Source organism: Onthophagus taurus, chromosome 6, assembly GCF_036711975.1.
Source record: "Onthophagus taurus isolate NC chromosome 6, IU_Otau_3.0, whole genome shotgun sequence".
NCBI lineage: Eukaryota > Metazoa > Arthropoda > Insecta > Coleoptera > Scarabaeidae > Onthophagus > Onthophagus taurus.
In genome coordinates, this window is record NC_091971.1 from 15,154,097 (window position 1) to 15,178,152 (window position 24,056).

General features: G+C 32.4%; 1 protein-coding gene and 1 non-coding gene across 5 annotated transcripts; one reads left to right on the plus strand and one right to left on the minus strand.

Annotated features, from left to right (window-relative positions):
• Positions 1 to 525: 525 nt before the first annotated feature.
• Positions 526 to 23,431, minus strand: LOC111414704 (PDZ_signaling and DUF4749 domain-containing protein Zasp66). 4 transcript variants are annotated; one of them, XM_071196371.1, is made up of 9 exons: positions 23,271 to 23,425; positions 19,206 to 19,592; positions 18,973 to 19,121; positions 17,538 to 17,796; positions 6,610 to 6,759; positions 6,445 to 6,495; positions 5,782 to 5,864; positions 5,566 to 5,710; positions 526 to 1,411 (listed from the first exon to the last, which is right to left on the minus strand). In XM_071196371.1, the coding sequence occupies exons 2-9, from the start codon at positions 19,323 to 19,325 to the stop codon at positions 1,295 to 1,297; spliced, it is 1,074 nt and encodes a 357-aa protein (XP_071052472.1). In that variant the 5' UTR covers positions 19,326 to 19,592; positions 23,271 to 23,425; the 3' UTR covers positions 526 to 1,294. The 4 variants fall into 4 exon arrangements, with proteins under 4 accessions (XP_071052472.1, XP_022901897.2, XP_022901898.2 ...); XM_023046129.2 differs by lacking the exon at positions 19,206 to 19,592 and having other exon boundaries at positions 23,271 to 23,431; XM_023046130.2 differs by lacking the exon at positions 6,610 to 6,759 and having other exon boundaries at positions 23,271 to 23,429.
• On the plus strand, positions 18,466 to 18,538 carry TRNAR-UCG (transfer RNA arginine (anticodon UCG)). The gene has a single exon. It is a non-coding gene; the product is annotated as a tRNA-Arg (tRNA).
• Positions 23,432 to 24,056: the final 625 nt, after the last annotated feature.

Consider the following 24,056-nt stretch of genomic DNA (forward strand, 5'->3'; position numbering starts at 1 on the left):
TTAAACTGTACTGTTGGAGAGAGATATTTGATTAATTTTAGTAACACATTGCTCGCCCACAACAAACTTTACTGCATCCACTATACAAAGTACTTCAAGGTATGAGTCGCTTGTTTTTGTAAATTTCTAAAACTTGATATCTTTGCTTATGAACTCTTTATGAATCGTCTCGAACGGATAATCAAATTCCTTTGATATTATCGTTCTGTTTGGTAAACGCTTCCAGAAAAGGAATTGAAAACTTATTGTGCCAGATATCCACCTTCTCCGATTATATTTTTGAATTTCATGGGGTATCTTTCTGCAGCTTCATGATCCGCTGAAGTAGACTCTCCTTTTGGCCTAATTTTATTTTTATTTTATATTTTAGCAACATTAGTCTTAAGAAAGCATTTTTAATACGAATCGATTTCTTTATGATCCATTTCATTATTGTTTCTCATTTAAAAGATAAAAACTTACCTTGAATTCAATTTTTTTACAACCACAAAATCCCATTGAAACTTCACAAAAATCAACAAACCATTTAAATAAATATAGCTTTATTACATGTATAAATACACTGCACCAAAAAATTACAACAATCCTATCTAAGCAAAACAAAATAAATTAAAACGATAAAAGGAGCTGTGCGTAAAGCGACGACGCTATTTAAAAATTGATTACAAACTAAAAAAAACTTACTTTTAAAGAAACTACTTGTTTGTCACTCTATTAGTTTAAGTAATTAATAAATATATTAAGTACAACACTTTAACGTAAATCCTATACAAAAATAACAATATAATTTGAATAATAATAATTGTAAATATAATAATAATTAATATATATTTTAAACATAATCCTCGAAGGTATTTTATCTTCGATACAACGTAATGACTAGATAGCACTCGATTATTAAACGTCGTTCAAAAGAAAATCAACAATACGAAAAAAAGCGCTAAGCGAAACAAAATTATTTCTTTTTTTTTTCTTTTTTGTTTACCAGATCTTTAAAATATTTTAATATTAAGGACAAGACACATTATACCTACCAAATTTACACTTTTGTACTTGATTTTATGTCGTTAAAAGGGCTCTACGTGTATGTTGTTAAAAAAAATCTTATCCCGATCTTTTTGGGATTAAAAGTTAAAACTTGACAGATAACTGCATCTAGCAATCGGGTATTTTTAAAATACCCGTCGTTTTAGTTGTTTCGGAATTTTTATTTTATTTATTTTATTATTTTTTTTTTTTGAGATTGAACAAAAAATAAATTATAAGTTTCGGTTGTTCTTCAATTTAATTATTTTCAATAGCTGCTCTCGGCCATAACGCTCCACATCAACCTCTTGAATGAGTTACTTTGATGGATCGTTTCCGGATTTTCAGGCATCTTTTTCGGAAGTTGATATTGTGGATCAGCAATCTATAACAAAAATGGTTGACTTTTTCTATAAAGGCTCGGTTTCCTGAATTAAATGAGTATTTTAACGAAATTGACTAGGAATCAGACCTTGGTAGTCGTGATATCAATAACGCGATTCAAATTTTTTATAACTATGTTAATAATAATAATAATCGTTTATTGTGCCATAAGGTATTAAAATCAAAAAGAGGGAGATTACATCATATGATTGGTAAGGGTTATAAACCCATTACCACTACTATTACTAACGCTTATTACACATTTATACGAACACGCAGCGTTTCAACAACAACAACATCACTCTGCAAAAACTCGTCAGCAGAGTAGAACGCCTTTACAATTAGATACGAGCTGAGCTTAGACGTTAAACTAGCCAGCGTCAAGTCACAAACGCCAGCTGACAGCCTTTTATATAAAACCTGACTCATGAAATTCGATCCCCGCTGCTCTCTAGTCAATCTGCGATACTGAACATATGTACTATCTCTGTTATGCCGAGTATTATAGTCATGAAGATCCCCATGAATAGGCATCTGACCAATACGTTTATGTGCATATATATATAATTGACTGAAGAATGTAAAGTGGAGGCAAGGTCAGAATCTGAAACTTAATAAACAAAGATCTACAATCTTCAGCATAACCAAGATTACCCAGCACACGCACCGCCCTACGCTGAAGTCTAAAACCATATTGACTTGCAGGGCTGTTCCCCCAAGCCAAAATAGTGTAATTAATATGGGAGTGAAACCTACGCAGGTAAACTCCACTACAAATCTTACTTCCAACAGCCATGACTTAAACTTCAACGTAGAGTAAAAACCATAGCTCAAGAACAGGTCACACACCATAACAACGTCCCCGTCTGAACTACCAAACTTCAGGTTAAAATCACCGACTACAAAAACTTGCCTAAATTGAGTCAGGATTTCCAAGAGACAACTGGCGTTCCGACAAAAAGTCTGAAGATGGCCAGCAGGCGATACAAGCAAACTACAACTACATCAAAATCGACACAATAGACCGCCGCTATCTCGCAATGGATTTCCAACGTTAAATTATTAATGGAATCAAGCTCTCTGTATTCAAGAGCCGCCTTACTTAATACTGCAACACCGCCATGTCCGTGCTCAGATCTGACGTAAAAAGATAGGGTTTTCCATTGCGAGACACGCAGTCCATGAGTAAATTCATCTCCCTTCAGCTCACTAATACATATAAAATCAAATATTGTAATTTTGATTCTTAATCAAATACGCCTCAAACTCATCAATTTTATTTCTAATACACTGTATATTAATATGAAACAAGGTTATAGATGGATTCTCAGCTAAATAGTATCCGGTATTGTTTGTATTGGACAAAAATTCGAATTTATATTACCAGTTTCTATCTCCTTCAGGGTATTATTTACAGTAGTGATCTGACCGTTACCCTTGTTACATTTCGCTGCACGAGTTATTGTTTGCGCAATACAAGAAAAAACATTCTTCATGTGGAGACATGAACATACATGCATATGTGGAGAAATGCGGTTATTTTTTAGCGCATTCACAAAGTTAAAAATTTAAAGGATAAATTCGATTGTTCAGATCCTTTTCTTCATACCAATAAGGCACCGATAATCAGAGGACATTACACCGCATTGACAGTTTTTTTATTTTCTCCAGAGTCCCACTAATCATTGGAAGGGCTGCTATTATACGTGAACTTGTCCTTTTAAAACGCTACCAAGGGTTTTCCTATTTGGTTTTCACTTAGTACCATTAAAGTCATTCGACAGAAAAGGAGGGCGCACTGTAAATGGAAGCGTTTTGGCAACCTATTTGACTACTTCACTTTTTCAATTCTAAGGAATCGTGCAAAGTATCTAATCCATCTTAATTACATGGAGTATGTTAGAAGAGCTAAAAGCAATATCCAATCTGACCCAAAGGTGTTTTGGGCTTTTACTAAGTCTAAGAACCGTGAGGATGTCATTCCTTCTACGATGTCATGAAATAGAACTGTTGTCTTTTTCAATCCAGAAGAATGTGGATTGTGTCGGCTTTGAGTCAGATGCAGTTTGATAGGATTGAGGTTGACGAGACCCTGATGGGCATCAGGGTTACTGACAGTATTGGTACTCATTGTATTCCATCCATTTTAATCATTCTCTGTCCCTTCCTTTAACTATTTTATTTAACATTTCATTAGTAATGGGTGTTTTTCCTTCCTTGTGAAAGCGGGCTTTTATTCTTCCCATTTTAAAATCTTGGGCCGTGTTGTTATATCTGACTATCGCCCCATATCTATTTTGCCAGCATTTGGGAAAGTGTTTGAGAAAGTTGATCAAGTACATCTATTCTTTGCCGTTAAGTCTTATTAAGATTTTACAGTATTAATAAAAAATGAACTTATGTTGTTATTTACAAATATCTGATAATTTTAGGAATTTAAAACTTTCAAATCAATTATAACTTCGTAACTTATCTTCTTCCTGTTCTTCTCTGGATCTATAGCTATAACTTAGGTATATAACCTATATTTAGAGGGCTATAACTTGGAAGAGAAGAGGTTTTGAACAAAAAGTAATATGAAAGACACCCCTTAAGGTTTCGACAGTTATGGCTTTGATTACACATTCCATATTTTCCATGGTTAGTTTGACCATCTCTATCAGAGAGATTCATCGTTGTTTAAGTATTACCGACAGGATCTTGTATGGTGTTTTTAACAAAAATATTGCTTTATGTATAGTTAGCGCAATCATATGCATCTCCCTTCTTGTGTACCAGGCATATAATTCCGGTATTCCAATCTACTGGCATCATGTGTTCCTGCCATATTTGTATCAACAGTTCGTGGAAGTGTGATGTGAACGTCTGGCCGCTGTGTTTAAGAAGTTCTGATAGCATACCGTCAGATCCCGGCGATTTATTATTTGCCAGTAATTAGAGGACCTCTTCCACTTCTTCAACTGACGGCGGGTGAGTGCCTTGATTTGTATTTGGCTGCGCGTATTTCTGTTATATCTTCCTAGTGTATCTTCTCACTATCTCACTGTTCTCAGTAATCAGTGCTCCATCAGCGTCCTTCATCTGTTCCATTTATGGGTTAAAAGGATTTCTTTTCATGTTGATCCTTTTATAAAACATTCTGCACTCTCGTCCCCTGTTGAGGGCTTCTATCTCTTCGAACACTCTATTGTTTTATGTTTTCTTCTTCGATTTTTATATTCTTCAATGGTAGCTCTAACTCTTCTTCTAAGTACTTCAAGTAGGCTCTGTTTTTCTCCTCCATTGCTCTCTTACATTCTTTGTCGAACCAATCGTTTCGTCCTTCCTTTGTCCCAGCACCTCTTCTGCCGTTTCAGCAAGTGTTCTCTTTAAGAGTGTACAGGCAGTATCAACTCCCATAGCTATGAATGCTTCTGATGTTTCTGGGTTTTACGTTATACCTTATTACTTTCGCCCCCGCTTTTTCTTTTTTTGCATTAGATATTCGAGCTCTAATGGTTTGGTTCTTGCCACCAGATAATGACCAGAATCAATATCCGCTCCTCTATAGCTTCTGCAGTCAAGTACATTGGATCCATATCTTGAATCTATCAAAATATGATCAATCTGATTTGTAGTTTGTCCGTCTGGCGAGGTCTTTGTGAGGTTTTGTGTAAGCTTTTATGCAAGAACTAGGTGCTGGCGATAGTCATGTTCATAAATGAGGCAAAGTTTACAACTCTAGGTGTACACTATTTATTTTGGTCCTATGTTGGGTCTATATATATTCACTTTCGCATTCATATCTTCCAGCACTATTTTCACGTCGTTCCTACGGCATTGGCGATAACTTGCTTTACTTTTTCATAGAATTCTTCTTTTTTCCTCTCAACTCATCTTTGACTTTAATAATAATGCTTAATAATAGCTATAAATATTATTATTTACTTTAGAAATTGACAGTTTTAAAAATTGAGGTTATGGCTTAGTGTTAGAGAGATGTTACTTTGGTTGCCTATATCATTAAAAGCAAAAATCGAGGAATACCTCGAGTTTATCTATAAACATGAAATAGAGCAACTTGGGAAATAATCCGTGTTGGATTGTATCTATATACTATTAATAGTATTAAATAATGATGTTTAACTGTATTTATAAAAGTATTATTTTTATTACCTTTACTTGTGCTGGTTTATGAGGTGTAAAAACTTTTGGTTGTGGTGGTATTAAAACTTCTTGAACGTTATCACCTAATTGTTCTTCTTGAACAGCTCTGTATGTCTCACTTTCAGCTGGATTGTATTTTACAGGTTTACGTACCCTACATCAATTAATTAAAAATTATTAATATTTTTGAGTTGTCTTTATTAAATATGTAATATGAATACTTACTTTACTCCCTGTTTAGCTAAAGTGTCCGCAATATTTGCATCGCTATACATATTAATCGGAGAATTAAATTGTTTATGGACAACCTGCGATGAAAAAATAATAATTTAGTTTAATTAATTCAATCAACTTAAAAACATAATGAAAAAATTTTACAGGCAAGTTAATTAATTAGACTTTCCAACACTATCTTGCTGTCTCTTTTTACAGCTTATTTTTGAACGTTAATTATTATTTTCGTGTGGATGGAAACAAACACATCAAAAAAGAACCAAAAAAACATACATTAAATATATAGTTTCTTAAATTTGTTATTATTAAAAGAAATTGTGATCAAAAAAACTTTTTATTTTATACTGAAAAGAAATGTTACTATTCTTTGATCACACTTGTTAATTTTAGAAAATACAAATTATTTGTTTTATAACTTTTTGCAAAAACCGGACAACAAGGTCAACAAAATAGTCGTGCTGTAGTTTGGCACACGACTGCTGCCGTCTAAATATAACGGATCCGTTTCGCAACGGATTTTCGAGAAAAAACATTTCGACAACATGCACTGGTCGGGGTACCGATTTTTTGAAAATCGCGCCATCGTCTAGGCCCGATTTTTAATTTAGGAACATAAAAAAATGGGATCGCACGCGAAAATCACCCCCAATTAACCTGTATATTAGGATCGGCTACTTGTATTCTGTTGAGGACCGTATTCGCCACCTGTTAAGAAAGAAATCCTCAAAGATAACGTCGAAATTAAAACTAAACATTGATCCATGATGTTATTATGAGTTATGATTATGAGACAAAAGGAAAACATATATAAGAAGGTACCTTAGACTTCAACACATGATCAACATCAACAATGTGAGATGGTGGATTTCGCACAGCTGGGTTGGGATGATGACGTAGATAACTTTCCGTATGTCCAGCATCTCTTTTCGCTTTTGCACCAGGCAAAACTAACGGAGTTGTACGGTAAGGCTAAAACATATTTGGATAAACAAAAACATATGATTAGGTTAGGTTAAAAAAACATACAAAGAGATGTTAAAAAATATGAATATCAATAAAAACTATAATTTTTTCTCTAATATGTATTTAACATACAATTTTGAATATGCAAAGTTTTAATGCATAAGTATTTCCGTTAAAGTGTCTCTAATACAGGTGAGAAAAGTTATAATTATATCCACTTTGAAATTTTAGTGAACACGAGCCAGAACAATTTTTTAATGGGGGCGATTCATCACTTTATATAATCATTAATTTGAATCATGAATCATTTTTTTGCACCTGGCGTATCCACACTACAATGTTCACAATAATAATTACACTTTTCCCTATTTGCTCCGGTAATTTCTTGGTCAAAGCAAGGTATTTTGGAACTAACCCTTTCAGACTAGCCGAAATCTCGAATGTGGTGTTTTATTTGTAAGTTGATTCCATTCCTAAATTTAGATTTTTAAGACTCATCGCCCGTTAATAACACTTCACTATTCGTTACATACTCTGCTTTAACTGCAATTTTAAATTAATATACTATGTTTAAGTAGACCACAAAGTTAGTTGGAGGGAAGATTCTTTGGGTATTGAGGAATTCTACTGAGCGTGCGTAGATGAATAGTCTTCATCTTGCAAATCTTGACGCCACAACGTCAATTGATGCCAAAGATATGCCCAAAATCGAATCTAGGGTTACAGTTTGCAATGATAACGAGACGAGTTTCCACGCAATATAACAACACTTGTAAAGCATGTTAAAAAGATTAATTCGGACAAGTTGTATAATATTTATTTTTCAAATACTAGGAGTGTTGATCATGATTATAACTAGTTATACAACAATTTATCACAATTTGATGTGCCAGTTGGTATGAAATTGAAAGTTGGACGCAAGAAAAATGTAGGAATTTGACTTTTGGAATTTTCATGGTTTTGTGAAAAGCTACAAAACCCCTCATTCTGCAAAACACTCCCAGCTTTTAATCGGCTTTCCAAAGCTGATAATAAAGATAATGAAAAGATCGAGCACACCACTAAAATTTTGATTTCGATGTTCCTAATCATACATTTCAACATTTGAGGAGTTGATATTAAACAGTGAAGAACCCCTCAGAAAGTATGTTTACTACAATTGAGTAACATTACGTGATTTAAGACTCTCTAAGGAAGGATTTGAAGTGTTAACCTAAAAAACCTTTTCCTACATTCTGATTTTCGTTACAGAAGACAAAGCATTTTCAGGTTACAAGATCTTTTCTGGCAATCACTTGGCTCGTAACAAGTGATGATTGTTTCTAAATAGCCCAAGCTAAGTCTGAAAGGTGTTCTGCTTATGGAGATCGTAATGATATAAAAATAGTTATTGGCTCAAATATCATAAACATAATAAGATCAGTTATGCAGATTATACAGGAGAAAAGCTTTACAAAGTTCTTATGATTTTGAAATCGTCAATCGAGAAAAGATCACAAATCTTGGTATCTTGGTGCATAACAAAGACATTGTCATGAAAATAAAAGCAAGAAAGAAACTACATAGCTATCTTTCGTGGGAGTTACACAAAACCTTTTTAACAACAGAAAGTAACTTAACACTTATTATGTTATATTATATTATGTTAAGTTTAGCTTCCTAAAATGCTGTTGGTTTTTTTAACTTTTGCAACATTAGTGTCAAGTTTCATTTTCTGCATAAACATGACCTGCAATGGAAAAACTGTACCAAGAGAGTTTTAACAGAAAACAGAGCATGAAACAAATGAGTTTGTAAAATGCGCAAAGTGAATAAATTTTGTCGCAAGTATTATCTCATTTGAAACCTCATGGAAATATCTTCAGCTTTTCTTTGTATAGGAATGAAATAAAGCTTACTATTTAATATTTTAAATGGCACATGTAAAAAGTTAATGGAAAAACTGTCTGTAATATCAAACAAGGTATAAGCTGTTGTGAAGTTGGAGTTAAAAGGTTCCTTTGTAATGCCATTGACGCCGCAATTAGGACAAACTTAAAAACTATTTTCTTGATTAGGACAATACAATTTTAGACAATTTTCTTTGTTTCAAGGTATACACTGTGTACATAAAGTAAGGAATCAATTTGACAATAATTGGCGGTCAATAATTAATTAACCAGTGCTAATGACTTGATGCTACATGACGAAAATGTATGGTTCATGCAAGATGGTGCATCACCACATTCTGCAGTTCAGGTTAGGCAATAATCCGATGAAGTGGCATTTTGTAACAGACGGACCGGAAGGCGTGGATCAATTGAATGGCCATTAGGATCCTCGGATCTACAAAACTAAACTTGAGTCGCTTGCCAACTAAGCAAAGAAACAATTATTAGAGTCTAGCATGAATTTAGCAATGGTTTGAGATACTACCAAGCATAAGAAGGGTTTCAGTTTCAGCATTTAATTAAGTAGACAATGTTAAGATAAAACCATGTTATTATTTACCTGAAATAAAATAGTAATAGTATTTTTTAACGACCATTTTTTTCGAAGACAGCTGATTATGGACATAGGATGTGTTACATATAAAATCCATAAATGCAACAAAAAAATGGGGGTTCCTATTTAAAAATGTTAAGTTAGGTATTGTATCTCACTTTTGGGACACCTGTATATTTCAAATTTATCTATAACAAGATGTCCAAGCCTATTTTTTGGAAGGATATAGTGTATAAGACGAACAAACAGTATACAGGTAGTTTATATGGATAAATACTTAAATATTGTGTTATATCATATCACTAAAAAAGTAACTTTGTAACCCTATTACTTTTGACTGATCCTGTATACCCCTACTCTTTACTGTAATAGATTAAAAAACTTTAAAGCTTTTATATGAACCATTTTTAGCTAACTACCTTACTTTGAGAAGTATCGATCATTTCCATACATATCAGGGACTGTATAGAATGAAAACTTGTTTAACAAAAACTTTAATGTTCTTTAAAATTGAGAGAAATCACAAAACAAAATATATAAATAAGCAAATTCCTTATGTTTAAATGCTCCAGATAAGTTTATTGGTACGTTCTAATTTAATGCTTTACTCAAATTGTTACTTTTGGCTTTATAACTGGTTTCTTTAAATATCACCCTTAATGTTATGTGTCGTAAATTTTTACGTTTTTGGCTCACATTTTTTTCCACGAAAAACATTTTATAGTCTTAAAATTATTGTTATTAAATTAAATCATACATCAATAATAATAAAACGGTATAATTATTAAAATCTTCATAACCTCAACCATTCACATCAATTGACATTGACAAGAAAGAAAAAACAAAGCTAATTGGTACATACGACACCAGGTGGCTACCAATACAAGTTTTAATTTTTTGTGTTTATAAAAGTAAAATCATTGTTACTTAAACGAATTTACTTACTTTGGTATTTCAGTAATTTTACAACGGGGTGTGCAAAAAATTTTGAAAACACCAAAAATAAAATTTCAAATACATCGTGTAACGATTTTCTTAATTGTTTAGGTTAAGTTTACTTCAAACTTTGACAACCTTTTAAAACTAAAATTCCTATGTACATTTTTCACCAACAAAAAAAAATTAATTTTGAATAATTTTAGAATACCATAAATATTACAATATACACATTATATTAAAGTTTATATTAACCATTTCTTCCTAGTATTTATAATACATATTTTCAATTTGAAGTTTTGGCCGAATTTTTGACAAGGAATTTAGGTTAGGTTCAAGTTGTTTGAAATATATCGATTTATTTTCGTAAATTCATACGAAGAAATGTTTATAGCGTTGCGCGGTGTTGAGTTACACTCCAAACGACAAAGTTTTTACTAATTTACTTTAATTTAATACTTTTAATTTTTTTTTACGTTAGGTTTAAAATTAAGATTTATTAATAATTGATAAATGAAAAAGATGCTTATTTTAGCTCTCCTCCCTCGTATTTAATTTATATTTTCCTTTTGACCGAGTTTTTAAAATGGAATTTAGGTTAGGTTCAAGTTGTTTGCGTCAAATCTGCCGATTTATTTTCGTAAATCCATACCGAAGACATATTTAAGAATTTGGTTACACTCCAAAAGTTAAAAAATATATATAATATTATATGAATGAGTCTTAACATTAAACATTACTTTTATCTAATTAAAAAAACATTAAATCCTCAAATTTGGATAACTTTCAAAAACGTTAAATTTATTTTTTGGGAAAATGGGCATCAACGCACATTTTTTGATGTTTTCGGGGTTAATAAGGCATTATTTTTGGGATAACATTGTGACGACGCGTCGATTTGGACGGAAAACGGACGTTTACTCGGTTCTATTTCGAGGAATGAAACGTAAACGCGGATTTATAAGTATTTTTAGATTGAGAAATAAAAATGTATTTTTGGATTTAAAACATCTCCATTAAAAAAGCTTTGTTTGTCTTTAAAATGCTAAAAGAAAGTTATTTTCAACCAAAATCATAACAAACAAGACATCTTCATCGTATAGATTTAATGATTATTATGTAATTTTCCTTTTTCGACATTTTTTTTTTGATTTAAGTGATATTGTAATATGTTTAATAAAAATCACGATCGTTTAAGGGCTTACCCATAATATAGGGGATTCTTGTTCAGGATTGAAATGGTCTAGAGTATTAGACCTGGAGAGAATCATTCTGAAACAGCTCTAATTTTACAAATTTTTGCAACTCACACGGCGGCCGATCGGTCGATACTAAAGTTTTACTGAAAATTTTGGATTCAGACCCCACTTCAGCCCACTTGAAACCGTTTCAGGTAACACCTACACTGCGCTGAAAGAGATCGTTCCACGACGTCGTTCAACATGTGGTTAATCAACAACAACATTATAATTAAATGTTTTTGAAATATTTTTGCCAAAAATTTTAATTAACTTTTCATCAATCAACAAAAATTTATTAATTAATTAATGGAATTTACCCTTGAATTTATTAATTAATATTTTAAAAAATTATTTTTTAATTTAATACATATAAATTTAGAAGCACGTCAGAACGCTACGTCATTGAGTATTTTCTGAAAGCCTTCGCTTACGTTGCCATTCAATTATGTAAGTTAATCACATTTTGCGCTTTTGGAACTTTTCCAAATTTTCTACATGCAAATCGTCTCGAGTGCAGAACTACTACGCCACTGTGTTAGTTAAGGTTGCCAGTTGAATGTATTATGACCAACCTTATGTTTCATTCAAGATATTTTATAATTAATCAGTTCTTTAGTTATTTATATTTTTTTCTTGTTCTTATCAATTGTAACTATGATAATAAAGTTTTTGAATGGTTTATTTTAAACGTGGTACAATTTTAGTAAATATGTATAAAACCTTCATAGTTTAGCCGTGCGTCTGACTAACACTAACTGACTAACTGACACTAATCCTAGAACTAGAAACATTCGGGTTTAGCCGAACGTCTCTTAAGACGGCTAAACCCAAATGTTTCTAGTTCTAGGTGTAGTGTTAGTTCTAGTGACAGTGCTAGGTAGTGCTAGTTAGCACTAAATATCACTATGTTGCGCATTTTTATTGCACTAAAACTAGAACTAACACTACACCTAGAACTAGAAACATTTGGGTTTAGCTTGTAGTTCTAGGTGTAGTGTTAGTTCTAGTGACAGTGCTAGGTAGTGCTAGTTAGCACTAAATATCACTATGTTGCGCATTTTTATTGCACTAAAACTAGAACTAACACTAGAACTAGAAACATTCGGGTTTAGCCGTGCGTCTTCAAGGCCTAGTGGTAGTTCTAGTTTTAATTGTTATTCAGTGTTAGATTATTGTTGTATATTTTTATTGAACTAATACTGAACCTAGAACAAGAAACATTCGGGTTTAGCCGTTTTAAAAGACGTGTGGCTAAATCCGAATGTAGTTCTAATATTAGTGTTAGTTCTTGTTTTAGTTGTTATTCAGTCTATTAAGACGGCTAAACTGAAATATACTTTACCGAAAAAAAATTTCATTTTTATTTTATTTTATTTTTCTAATTTTTAATAATTCTCATATTAAACTGTTTGGCTTTGGAGCGCATCAAATAGTTTTCCATAATCAATGTTTATACATCACTTAAAAATAGAGATTTCAAACTTTCATCCGAGCTATAAATCATTTATCTATCTTCATAAATAAAGTGGGAATCTAAGTTCTTGCAAAAATAATAAACGTACCGAATCACTTCCCAACTTCTTCGGAAAGTAGATGTTTATTTCTGACATTGAGTCAACACAAATACTGGTATTTATTATTATTTATGTGTTTAAGTGATTTGACAAATTGGAACATTTTTGGACGAGAGATGAGTTTGCAACCTCTATAAATAAAACATTGTTATTAATATACTACATTATATTTCCTTTTTTTTTTAATAATCTGGCTGACACAGACCTAAAATTAGTATACAAATTTAGGATTTATATTAAGAGTGATGTTTAATCCTGTATGACACCATCGTTAATATATATCCTAAATTTAATGTAAACTTAGAATAGTATCCATCATTGAAAATAATTCTTAATGAAGCACGAAAATATCAGTTAACTTTGTCATCTATAACTAACTTCAAATATCCTTTACATGCATATATATATGTCCACGTGAATTTAATTATTATAATTATTAACTCGTTATTTCCTTGCACAAAGACTTAACTAAATAAAAAAAAACATTTTTTTTCTCTATTTTCTCATTCTTGCATCATTGGATGTTCATGGAGCTGGATGCAAATTCTACAAAGTGTATCTTGGTACGCTCTACATTTTTCAATTTCCTCCTACTTGGCCAAAATAAACCCAAAAAATTTAATACCCATTGAGCTATGAATTGGGTGACTTTGTTTGGAATTCAGAAAGTCATTTTGACTCCTTTCTGCTCTTATATATACGTCGTGTATATGTTAATTAATTTAAAGGTAACATTTAGCGTTAATGTCATGCTTAATCACCAACTCTAATATTGCATCTCGTCTATCCTGCGTTAGATTCGCCACTTTATTTTCTTCATTCTCCACATTAATTCACTTCTTTTAATCAAATGTAATAGCGACAGTTGTACTTTTGTGGGAATGCTTCCTCCTCAATCGTCTTCATCGGAGCACCCTCCCATACATAATGAAAAGTCAACCTAAACGTGATGAACAATCTTCGATCAGTATCTGGGTACTGCCCACACCAGTTTTTCCAATGTTATTAATGACTGAAATAAGGTCTCTCCATAGCAAAACCCGTTCTTCCTCATTAAACTTCTAATCGGAATGTGTGGACTCTCTTTGGTCCTCTCTTGTGGACTTGCGAGAGTTGAAGCACAATAGCTAGTTAAAAAGCGAGCTTGGCGCTAACCTTAGAGAATTTATTGCTGTGTTTTGTCGTAGTTGCAAAGTATTCTTAGCAGATAAGTGCTTTACGAAACTACTTAGAAACTTGCACAGATTAAATCATTTTACCTTATGTTTTTAGAAGAACTAATCATGCAATTGTATTAATCGCTAATTTGACAAGTAAATATCATTAACGGTCATTAGTTTTGCCATGGCAATCGTTTATCAAATCGAAACCTAAACTTCCGGTGTCATATTCTGTGAATGCATCTCAACACCAAAATAACTTTTTCAGAAGTGGTTCTCTTTTTCCAAATGTAACAAAAGTATTCTTTCTAATTTGTGGCAAAATTTCGATGATTTATGTTCATAGAAATTTTCCATAGAATTACACAAATAACTTGCGTAAGTTTAAAATTCTATCTCCTTTGGTGATTTCATTTTAATAAATACTCACAATGTCTAGGACTAACTGCTGAGTCGTAATGATTTGGAATCAATTATTTAACTACTCGGTTTTTTAAACTTAACTAATGAATTATGAGCGTAAATGAAGATAGTTGAACTAAGCTCTATGTGCGTGGATGTAGAAATGTGTATAAACAATAATGGTTATTACGCACCACTTAAATAATTTAATTGAAAATAAATAATAGCTTTTTTGCCATCTAACATTAAGTTGTTTTTTAATGTACTGGGTTATACCGCAACATTATTGCGTGAAAATCGGAGCTGTTCAACAACAAATGTTAATTTTACAAATATAACATTTTTTAACTTTGAGAGAAAAAAAAGTAAGGTTTACGTTTTCTCTTTCCTTTCCAATCAGTTAGCTTCTGTATATCGATGTTTACAACTGTTTACATTTCAGACATTCAAGAAACAAAAAAAAAAACGATGCGATAAAATTAACATCAACAAATAGTGTTGATGCAACATTCTTATACAAAATTTTAATCAACATGATGAATTTTTAAGATATTGCTGATTTTCTATTTTTATGTTTTCGTCAAAGTTGAAATTCTCTTCTGTTTATACCAGGGTTACCACCATATATGTAGTGAATCCAAACATTAAACTAGGATTAGAACTAAAACTAGAACTAACACTAGAAACTTTCGGGTTTTGCCGTGCGTCTTTTAATAAAAGGTTTGACGTTTCGGATGCCATGTTGCAACCTTCTTCAGAAACTAGTTCACTTTAGAAGGTTACCAGAAACTAGAGAAATTAGAAATATCGCAGAAATATTTTAACAAAAGACAGAAATAACTTTATTACAGTATTTAGAAATGCCAGAAAGGTGGCAGAAAAACTGTTTTCCGGAAATAAGCTCTAAAAAATCAGAAGTTTGAATTGAAATTTCATTTTGCCTTTAATTTTGCTTAGGTTTTGGCTCATCTAAATGAATATACACACACTACATTACATTCTTGACATAAATTCTGAAATAGATCTGGGCCCAAAAATTTAATAGACAATATTATTACCTGAAGAAAAATACGAAAATTATACTTTTGAGGTTGTTTTGAATAAAACTAATGACTACAAAATGTTAACTCGTAATGGACAGTAAGAATACGCTTATACATGGATTGAAAACCAAAAATTTGAAAACCACAACTCTTATTCTTTTTCATTCGGGTTGATCTTTTTTGTGATGATTGCAGAATTTCAAAAAATTATATATCATAGATTTCATGGAAATAAATATTTTTTTCCGGTAATATATGAGAATAAAAAGACCAGCTCTATAAAATAAGGGCATTTCTAGCATCAATAACATGATCATTTTGAGAACTTTTTCAGCCCCTGTTGTACTTTGGCTGTCAAAGCAATGATTGGTGTCAAAGATAGGTTACATTTCAACCAATACCTGCTAGTGACACCAATAGAATAAGTCATAAAAGTGTAGGTGTTGGCAGACACTACTACAGAATATGTACTAAATGCCAACGTATACTTAGCTGGAAAAAAGGTGTGTGCTACTTGTTACTGTCATTATTCATATTTTGGTAACATCTATCTGACTTGCAAACTTATCAAAATCAAGCTTTTTATCTTAAAAACGTCCCTTTGAGTTTCGGAAACTTAAGGCGTTGTTATTGGCACAAGCATCAAGGAAGACAACACGTGGTAAAATGACGACCATAGTTTGGCAACACAAATGGGATATTATTTTAATGTTTTCCAATTGCGATTCGCCATTAGAAGAAACGATCGCCAGAAAATCTGGTGGGGTACAACAAAAATTGATAAGTTCATGTCTATTTATTGTTAAATTACATCTTCCATTTTGTATTGCATTCTATATCTTCTGACCATTCGACCAACTTCATTCTAATGCCAATCAATCATTAAAGCTTAGAAAGAAATCAGTTTAATATTTAATAGGAATGCTTACACCCCCATACAAGAATAGGAAGCATATTTGTCATAAAAATTAGTATTAAACCTCACCAATCCTAAAATCAATTTTAAATAGTCTTGTAAGATTACTAAAAAATTATACAACAGATTTCTAATGGAAGTTTGAGATATATTGCAAATTGGATTAATAATGAACTGAACATCATGCAATGAGAGATTTACAGAAACTGGAGCTTTGGGATGGAAAAAGTATAAAGTATAAATATGTTCTATTACATATCTCTATACTTTAGTACGATTTCTTTTGGGCTGTTTAACTATCCAATTGCAACCCTTAAGATGACTTGAGAGTTTAAATATTTATCCTTGAAAAGTGTGTCAAAAAAAGTGTGCGTTTCAAATAAAAAACTTTTTTTTCATAATTTCTCTATTTATTTTCCGACTCTTCCTCGATTCCTAATCTTTCTCCATGAAATCTCTCAATAGACGAAACTGGTAGAACGAGAAGTCACAATTTTATTTTATCGAAACTAGTCTCAACAACACGAGTGACTCATGTGGTTTCTGCATTAAATCAAGTTCTTGTATGCTGGCTATTTACAGTTTCTAACAATCCTACACGCGTAAATACTTCACACAATGTCTAAATACACCATTAGAATATGAAAACAGTAAAATCGATGATTTTGAAAATAAATTGACCATACACTTTCTAAATTCAATTTATCAAAACGAATTAAACTTACATTTGATTATTGTTAGTTATACCTACAAGAATTTAGGATTTTTGAGCGATACGGTATGCATTAAAGTTACAAATGAGATCCATCAATTACAAAACGAATCATTCCTCAAAACGAAAGGAGTACAAACGGTCTTTTAAAAAACTTTTTGCACTACTTGGAAATCGTCCAAATAGACGCGAACCGTCGTGTCAAAGATCTTACACAATTTTATAGTCCCAATTTTCCGGCCAATCTACCACATCAATTCGAATTAAGCCTCCACATATCTTGATCGATAAAATTAGAATAAATATGTGTACCTACCTGATTTGTAACGTGCAAATTAGGATCTTCAGATCCCCTTCCACCTCCGAAATTTCCGAAATTGTCTTGTGCGGAGAAATGGTAGTCATCTAAAGGCGTAAAAGGAGTTGAATAGTAGGGTGTTAAAGCCGGTGCACCCGGTGAATACCCGGGGCTGGAAACGGCGCCGCCACCTCGCGGTGATAAATGGGGCGAGACAGACAAGGGACTCGTCAGCGACGAGCCCGCGCTGCCCCCTTTGCGAATCTTGCTCGGCTCTCTGGTGAAATAAACAAGAAACGGGAAGTTACGAAGGAAAATAAACAGTCGGTGTGCTATTATTTAAATTCAGAACGGCCAGTTTATGTTTAGAATTTTCAATATCCTCTTTGGATTGTAATGTGTAATTTTCTTTTAAGTTCAATACAAGGGATTTCATAAATTTTAACATTGTTTTTGTAACCAATCATTATTTCTTCCGTTATATTCGTTATAAAATTAGTTTATTTCGAAATTGAAGATATTAATTTGACATTTCGATCTGTCATACAAATTCTGTCAAAATTTATGTCAAATTTTAGCTCAATTGTATGTTAATTCAAATTCGTTTTTGTAATTATTTTAACCAATCATTATATCTTCCGTTATATTCGCTATAAAATTAGTTTATTACAAAATTGAAGATATTAATTTGACATTTCGAATCGTCATACAAAATTTATGTCAAATTTTAGCTCAATTGTATATTAATTCAAATTAGGCCAAAAATAAAATCGTTATTAGTTTTTATTTATTGATTTATATAAAATATTTTTTTTAATGATTAAATGTTTCGATGTTTGCACAATAATTTATAATTAATTGTTTAAAAAAAATTAAATTTTGGTGTTTTTTGTTTTAATACCTTTTTTTAATTTAAATCACATTTCTTTTTAAGGATTAATATGTAGACCGTGTGGCCTAATGGACAAGGCGTCGGACTTCGGATCCGAAGATTGCAGGTTCGAGTCCTGTCACGGTCGATTTAATTTTTTGCTCAAATTATCTCAATTATTTATATTTGTTATTAAAAATGCTATTATAAATAGTTTTTGATTCAATTAATCTTTGAAATAGTATTTTTGGCAAAAAATGTTTCTTGTTATCGTTTTTACGATCGATCAAGGATAAAAACAAAGCATTTTGGCAACGTATTATTCTAAAAATAAAATGAAACCCGTTTCTATTGTTATTGATCGTATTTATTGGTTTTGAGTTAGTGGTTGTTTAACATTTAGCAAAGCGGAGACTAAACAAAACTAAAGAAAAAGGAATTAAAAAAATATGTTAAATAAATGGGGCTTAAAAGTATCTCGGTTGGGGGAGCTTTAAAGCTGTAACTTCTCTTTGTCTTTGCATAGCGAGAAACAAAAAAAAAGCATGTTTTTGTTGAAATTTAGTTACTTTCTTTTCTTACCTTTGGACGACAACTCTGACTGAATTTCCAGAGTTATTGAACAGAGTTTGGGCGTCTTGATGACGAATATCCCGAGAGTCGTAATTTCCAATTTTTGTGATGATGTCCCCGCGTTGAAGAACACCGTCCGCCCTCGACCCGAAGGACACCTACAAAAACGAATTTTTCAAAAAAGTCTTTTTTTATAGATGTTAAAATCACAAATGATCGAAAATTTACTAAAAAAAACTTACTCTGGTGACAATTAATGGGGTTTTAACATCGACACCACCTACAAGACTAAATCCCCAGGGTTCGTTGGCGGAATTCCGCGTCAAGGTCACCAACACTTCATGTGTTTTGCCGCCCCCCATTCCTTGGGGAATCACCAAGAAGGTAGAATCACTTAAACCGCGCCGATTTACAAAAACTAACTAACGGAAATAGTGCGGGATGGATAATCGGGGTGGTCGCTCAACAGGTAGCTTGTTCCCGCAGGAACTGCTCGTGCTAATAAATGTTCTCGTAACTGCACGCTTGCAGGAAGTATCCCTACTCTATCCCGGTTGTATATACCACACTGCATAAATAGAACTTGGGCATACCTTCTACGTTGCGTCTTTCAGTGTTTACTTGACAACCTATTGTTCAAGTCGAAATCTTTAACATTATTCATAAAAATATTCGAAATATTAATTAATTTAACGTTATTTAATTTTGATATATTTAATATTTTTATTTTTTGATATAGTAAAACTTTAAGTCATATTATTAATACAGTGCCCTACTTAATTATTGGCACAGCAATCGTTTTTCGTTTTACAGCTGTTTTTAAACCTAATTAACAAATGGTATTTAGTGAAAGTATGTTTTCTATATTATTTAATTAATTAAATACATTACTTTTTCAATTAAATCAATAAAAAAGTACACATTTTCACCGCGCAAAATTATTGGCATACTTATCAATTGGCACAAACGTACATATGCTTAGTCAAAATGTCAAAACTCCTAAGTGTGTGTCTATTTCCCCCTATTGACAGTTAATTTGATTTATAAACCGAATTCGATTTTGTCCAATTTTGTCTTTATCAACTGTAGTAGTTACACGAAAAATGGGTTGAAAAAAAAAAGTAACCACCAAATCTTGGCGTAAAATATATATTCTTCGTTTGCACAACCAAAGCAGATGCTTTTGCTGAGATTGGAGAAATGATGAACAAAAGCTGACATCAAATTTCAAAAGTGCTAAGCATACTGGACGACCTCGAGCTTTAACATCTATATGTAACCATAAGAAACGTCTAGACTATACAAAGAAATATAAGAATAAACCAAATACATTCTGGGATCAAGTACCCTTCTCAGATGATAGTTCAACATTTTTCAGGTGATGGAGAAGAGCAAAAATTTGATAAATAAAGTTGCATGCTATTATGGACAAAACAGTTTATTTAAATATGACCCAAAGCATTCGGCTCATATCCTGCGTATGTGGTTGTCATATAATACCCCACATGTGTTACCACATCCTCCGCAGTCTCCAGATCTCAACCCGATTGAACATTTGCGAGAGGAATTGGATAGACAGATCAAAAAGCTACTAACAAGTCGGAGCTGAAACAAGCATTGTCAGAGGAGTAATATAGAATATATATAGATATAGAAGATAGTCTACCGATATATCGATAACGACTTAATCTACTTATTTTCAAAACTTCAATTTTGCTTTCAAAAGTATTCAATAAAGCATACAATTGAAGTATTTATGCAACTGAAGTATTTATTTATACTAAGAAGATTCTAACAGCTTTTTTGTGACATGCTCCGAATCCCGAGTGAGTTTGTCCATTCCATTTGTTCGTTCAAGCACTTGATTGCAGTAAGGCCAATGATATAGTGGTCTTAACTTTACCGCGACACACTTCAAATAAATTACACCCCTGGATCGTACAATATTCGGAACTTTTTTTAATCAGGGTGCAGATTCTTGGATGTTATCCCAACCAGGTCTAACAGTAACAATTTATGATCTCCCAGTAATTGTCTGTATGGCACGGGATCGTGCAGCAACTCCTACAGATATAAAATCTGGTTTCAAATGCACCTTTTGATAGGACTTGATAGGGCTAGTTTTTACAGTCTTATGTAACGGATAGACCATTGCCTGTTGGAAAAACTGACGAACAAAACAAGAATGATGAAAATCTTCCATCAACAACCACAACACCTTCAAGCAGTGCAACATCTTATTCTACACCATTTGTCTCCCCTAAAGATATTCGTCCATTTCCCAAAGCAGATGAAAAAAATCCACAAGACGTGGACCCCAAAAACTAAAATGTATTATCGCCACTGACACGCCAGAAAAAGATGAAATAGCTAGCAGATAAAATAACGGGGATTGATTCTGATTTCTGATGACAATTTAAATTCTTCAAATGAATCTGAGAATTAAAGAGAAATCATTGACGTGGGTAATTTGATCATTGCCAAAGCTTTCGGTAAGGATTCAATGAGGCAGTATGAACGCTCAAGCAACTGAAAAATTAAGAGACGGATACGAAGTTAAGTTTTTCAAAAGGCATGCTTCTATCGTTTTGTTGAATCAAAAGAAGACCCTGCTTCTTATCTTTTGATAAAATAGTGCTTCGATAAAGTAGAATTTTTCAAAAATATGAAAATTACAAGAGTGTTAAAAAAATCGGTATCCGGAGCATGATACAGAAAAACTATTACTACAAAAGTTGTAGCAAATTGTATCCTTAATACAATGGTCTGTAACATTTTTGCTCCCAAATGCATCAATGTGGAGAAATTTTGAAAAATAGGAAAATTAAAGAGTGTTAAAAAAATCGGTTTCCGGAGCATGATACAGAAAAACTATTACAACAAAAGTTGTAGCAAATTGTACCCTAGCTGTACCCTGCTAGTGTAAATTGTAGTTTTACACTAGCATTATCATTAGAACTAACACAACACCTAGAACTAGAATCATTCGGGTTTAGCCGTCTTAAAAGACGTGCGGCTAAATCTGAATGCTTCTAGTTCTAGGTCTAGTGTTAGTTCTAGTTCTATACTATCACTAGAACTAACACAAGACCTAGAACTAGAATCATTCGGGTTTAGCCGTCTTGAGAGACGTGCGGCTAAACCCGAATGTTTCTAGTTCTAGGTCTGGTGTTAGTTCTTGTTTTACACTAGCACTATCACTAGAACTAGCACAAGACCTACAACTAGAATCATTCGGGTTTAGCCGTCTTGAAAGGCGTGCAGTTAAATCCGAATGTTTCTAGTTCTAGGTCTAATGTTAGTTCTAGTTTTAATTATTATTCAGCATTAGATTGTGGTATATTTTTATTGAACGAAAAGTAGAACTAACACTGGACCTAGAACCAGAAACATTGGGGTTTAACCATGCGTCTCTTAAGACGGAAACTCAAAGTTATCATTTCTAAGCAAAACTTTTCCTTTGCAAAATTACCAGTGCAAGTGCATAGTAGTTTCGTAACTATGGTGACTGCAATCATATATTGCGCATTTTCATATTTTTCTCGATATTTACGCATCTGAGAGCAAAATTGTGAAGAATAAATTTGCCATTAACATCTTGTAAATAAGGTGTTCCGTTAAAAAAAACAATTGACCCATTTTTCGGAAACACTAAATACTATAAACAATTTTTTGTTAAATTATTTGAACTCCCTTCCCCGTATTAATCCGTTATATCGGTTTTACACTACTTTAATATATTTGCCAAACTTATTGACACTAATGTATTGGATGTAATATAAAAGGCGGAATGTGCAACCCGTTCGTCCTTTTAGCGCAGTAGTTACAAGTGCAAACGACTTGGCAATTAGTTGCCTGTTATTTGGGTTAGCCTCCAAAAAAGACGGGATTCACTGCCAATTTTAAATAGAACAATACTTAGTGGGAGAGACACCATCTTTATTTTACATATTGCGATTTTCATCATCATCTTTACTCATTAAAATATATAAAATAAGCATTAACACCAACAATAAAATTAGATTTCGTGACTAAATTGAAATAAATATTACGAATTTAGGTCGCGTAAATCATCAGTACATATACCCAAAAATAACCCACCATGAAATTTGTTATTGCAACTCATTAAATTTAAAAATATTCCGATTAAATTAAAACCAATATTTTTTAAAATCACTTTCATATCCCCTTTTTTAAAAGACACCTGTATTTATCTACCAACACACTACGGTATGAAGACAATTTGAGTCTTAGCCAAAACTAACAACTTTTTTTTTAGATTTTTTTAACGATCTTTTTGAACGTACCTTTTTTCCTTTCGAAGAGGACCTGTGGGTCCAGAAGGATGGTCTCTGCAGGGACATGGTTAACACGTTGGCAACACTGCCAAAGCGGTCGGGAATGAATCGCGAACTCTTTTACGTGAAAAATTTAGATTTTTTTTTTCGAGAAGTCTAGAAGAGTGTGCGCCTGGGCTCACTGTATATTTAGATACTTTTATAATACCGCGGTTTCATGTCAAAGCAGCTGAGAGGATATATTTTGGCAACGCTTGCTGAAAATACGGTATTTTGGAAACTCTTACAGGTCTCCCTAGAGATTTGATATCGTATTACTATTATCTGTTGTTTATATTTTTTTTTAATAAAAATATAAAATAATTAATTTAATTTTTTGAATTTAACAATTATTAAATAAAACTCCATCTATGATTTGATTATTATAACTTGATTGATTTAATCATTTTTGAATAGATGGCGCAATCTTCACTAACCTATAACAAATTAGGTTATGCAATTGAGTAGCTTAGGGATAAAGTCCATACATGAAAATGGCGGTTTGACAGTTTGTCAGTGCTTATTTACAAAAAGTGCACGTATAATAATGATGTCTTGTTGCCTTTGGAGTTGCAAAAAATACCAGTAAGAAGGATTTTTGACTCTTCAGAGTACCATAAGAACAATAAGAAAGGAAATTTTGTGTAAATTTATCAACAGAATGACATAGTTTTAAATTTCCCGCTTGACCTTCGAGCCAAAATGGCGGCAAACCGCCGTATTTTGATAATCTAGGGACTTTACTTAGGGAGCATT

Excerpts from the sequence above, each read along its gene's own strand:
- LOC111414704 (XM_071196371.1), bottom strand. The coding sequence starts at position 19,325 with ATGGGGGGCGGCAAAACACATGAAGTGTTGGTGACCTTGACGCGGAAT. Across the intron at positions 19,122-19,205 it reads CCCCATTAATTGTCACCAGA|GTGTCCTTCGGGTCGAGGGC; the intron begins GTAAGTTTTTTT and ends TCGTTTTTGTAG. Across the intron at positions 5,711-5,781 it reads TTAGCTAAACAGGGAGTAAA|GGTACGTAAACCTGTAAAAT; the intron begins GTAAGTATTCAT and ends TAATTGATGTAG.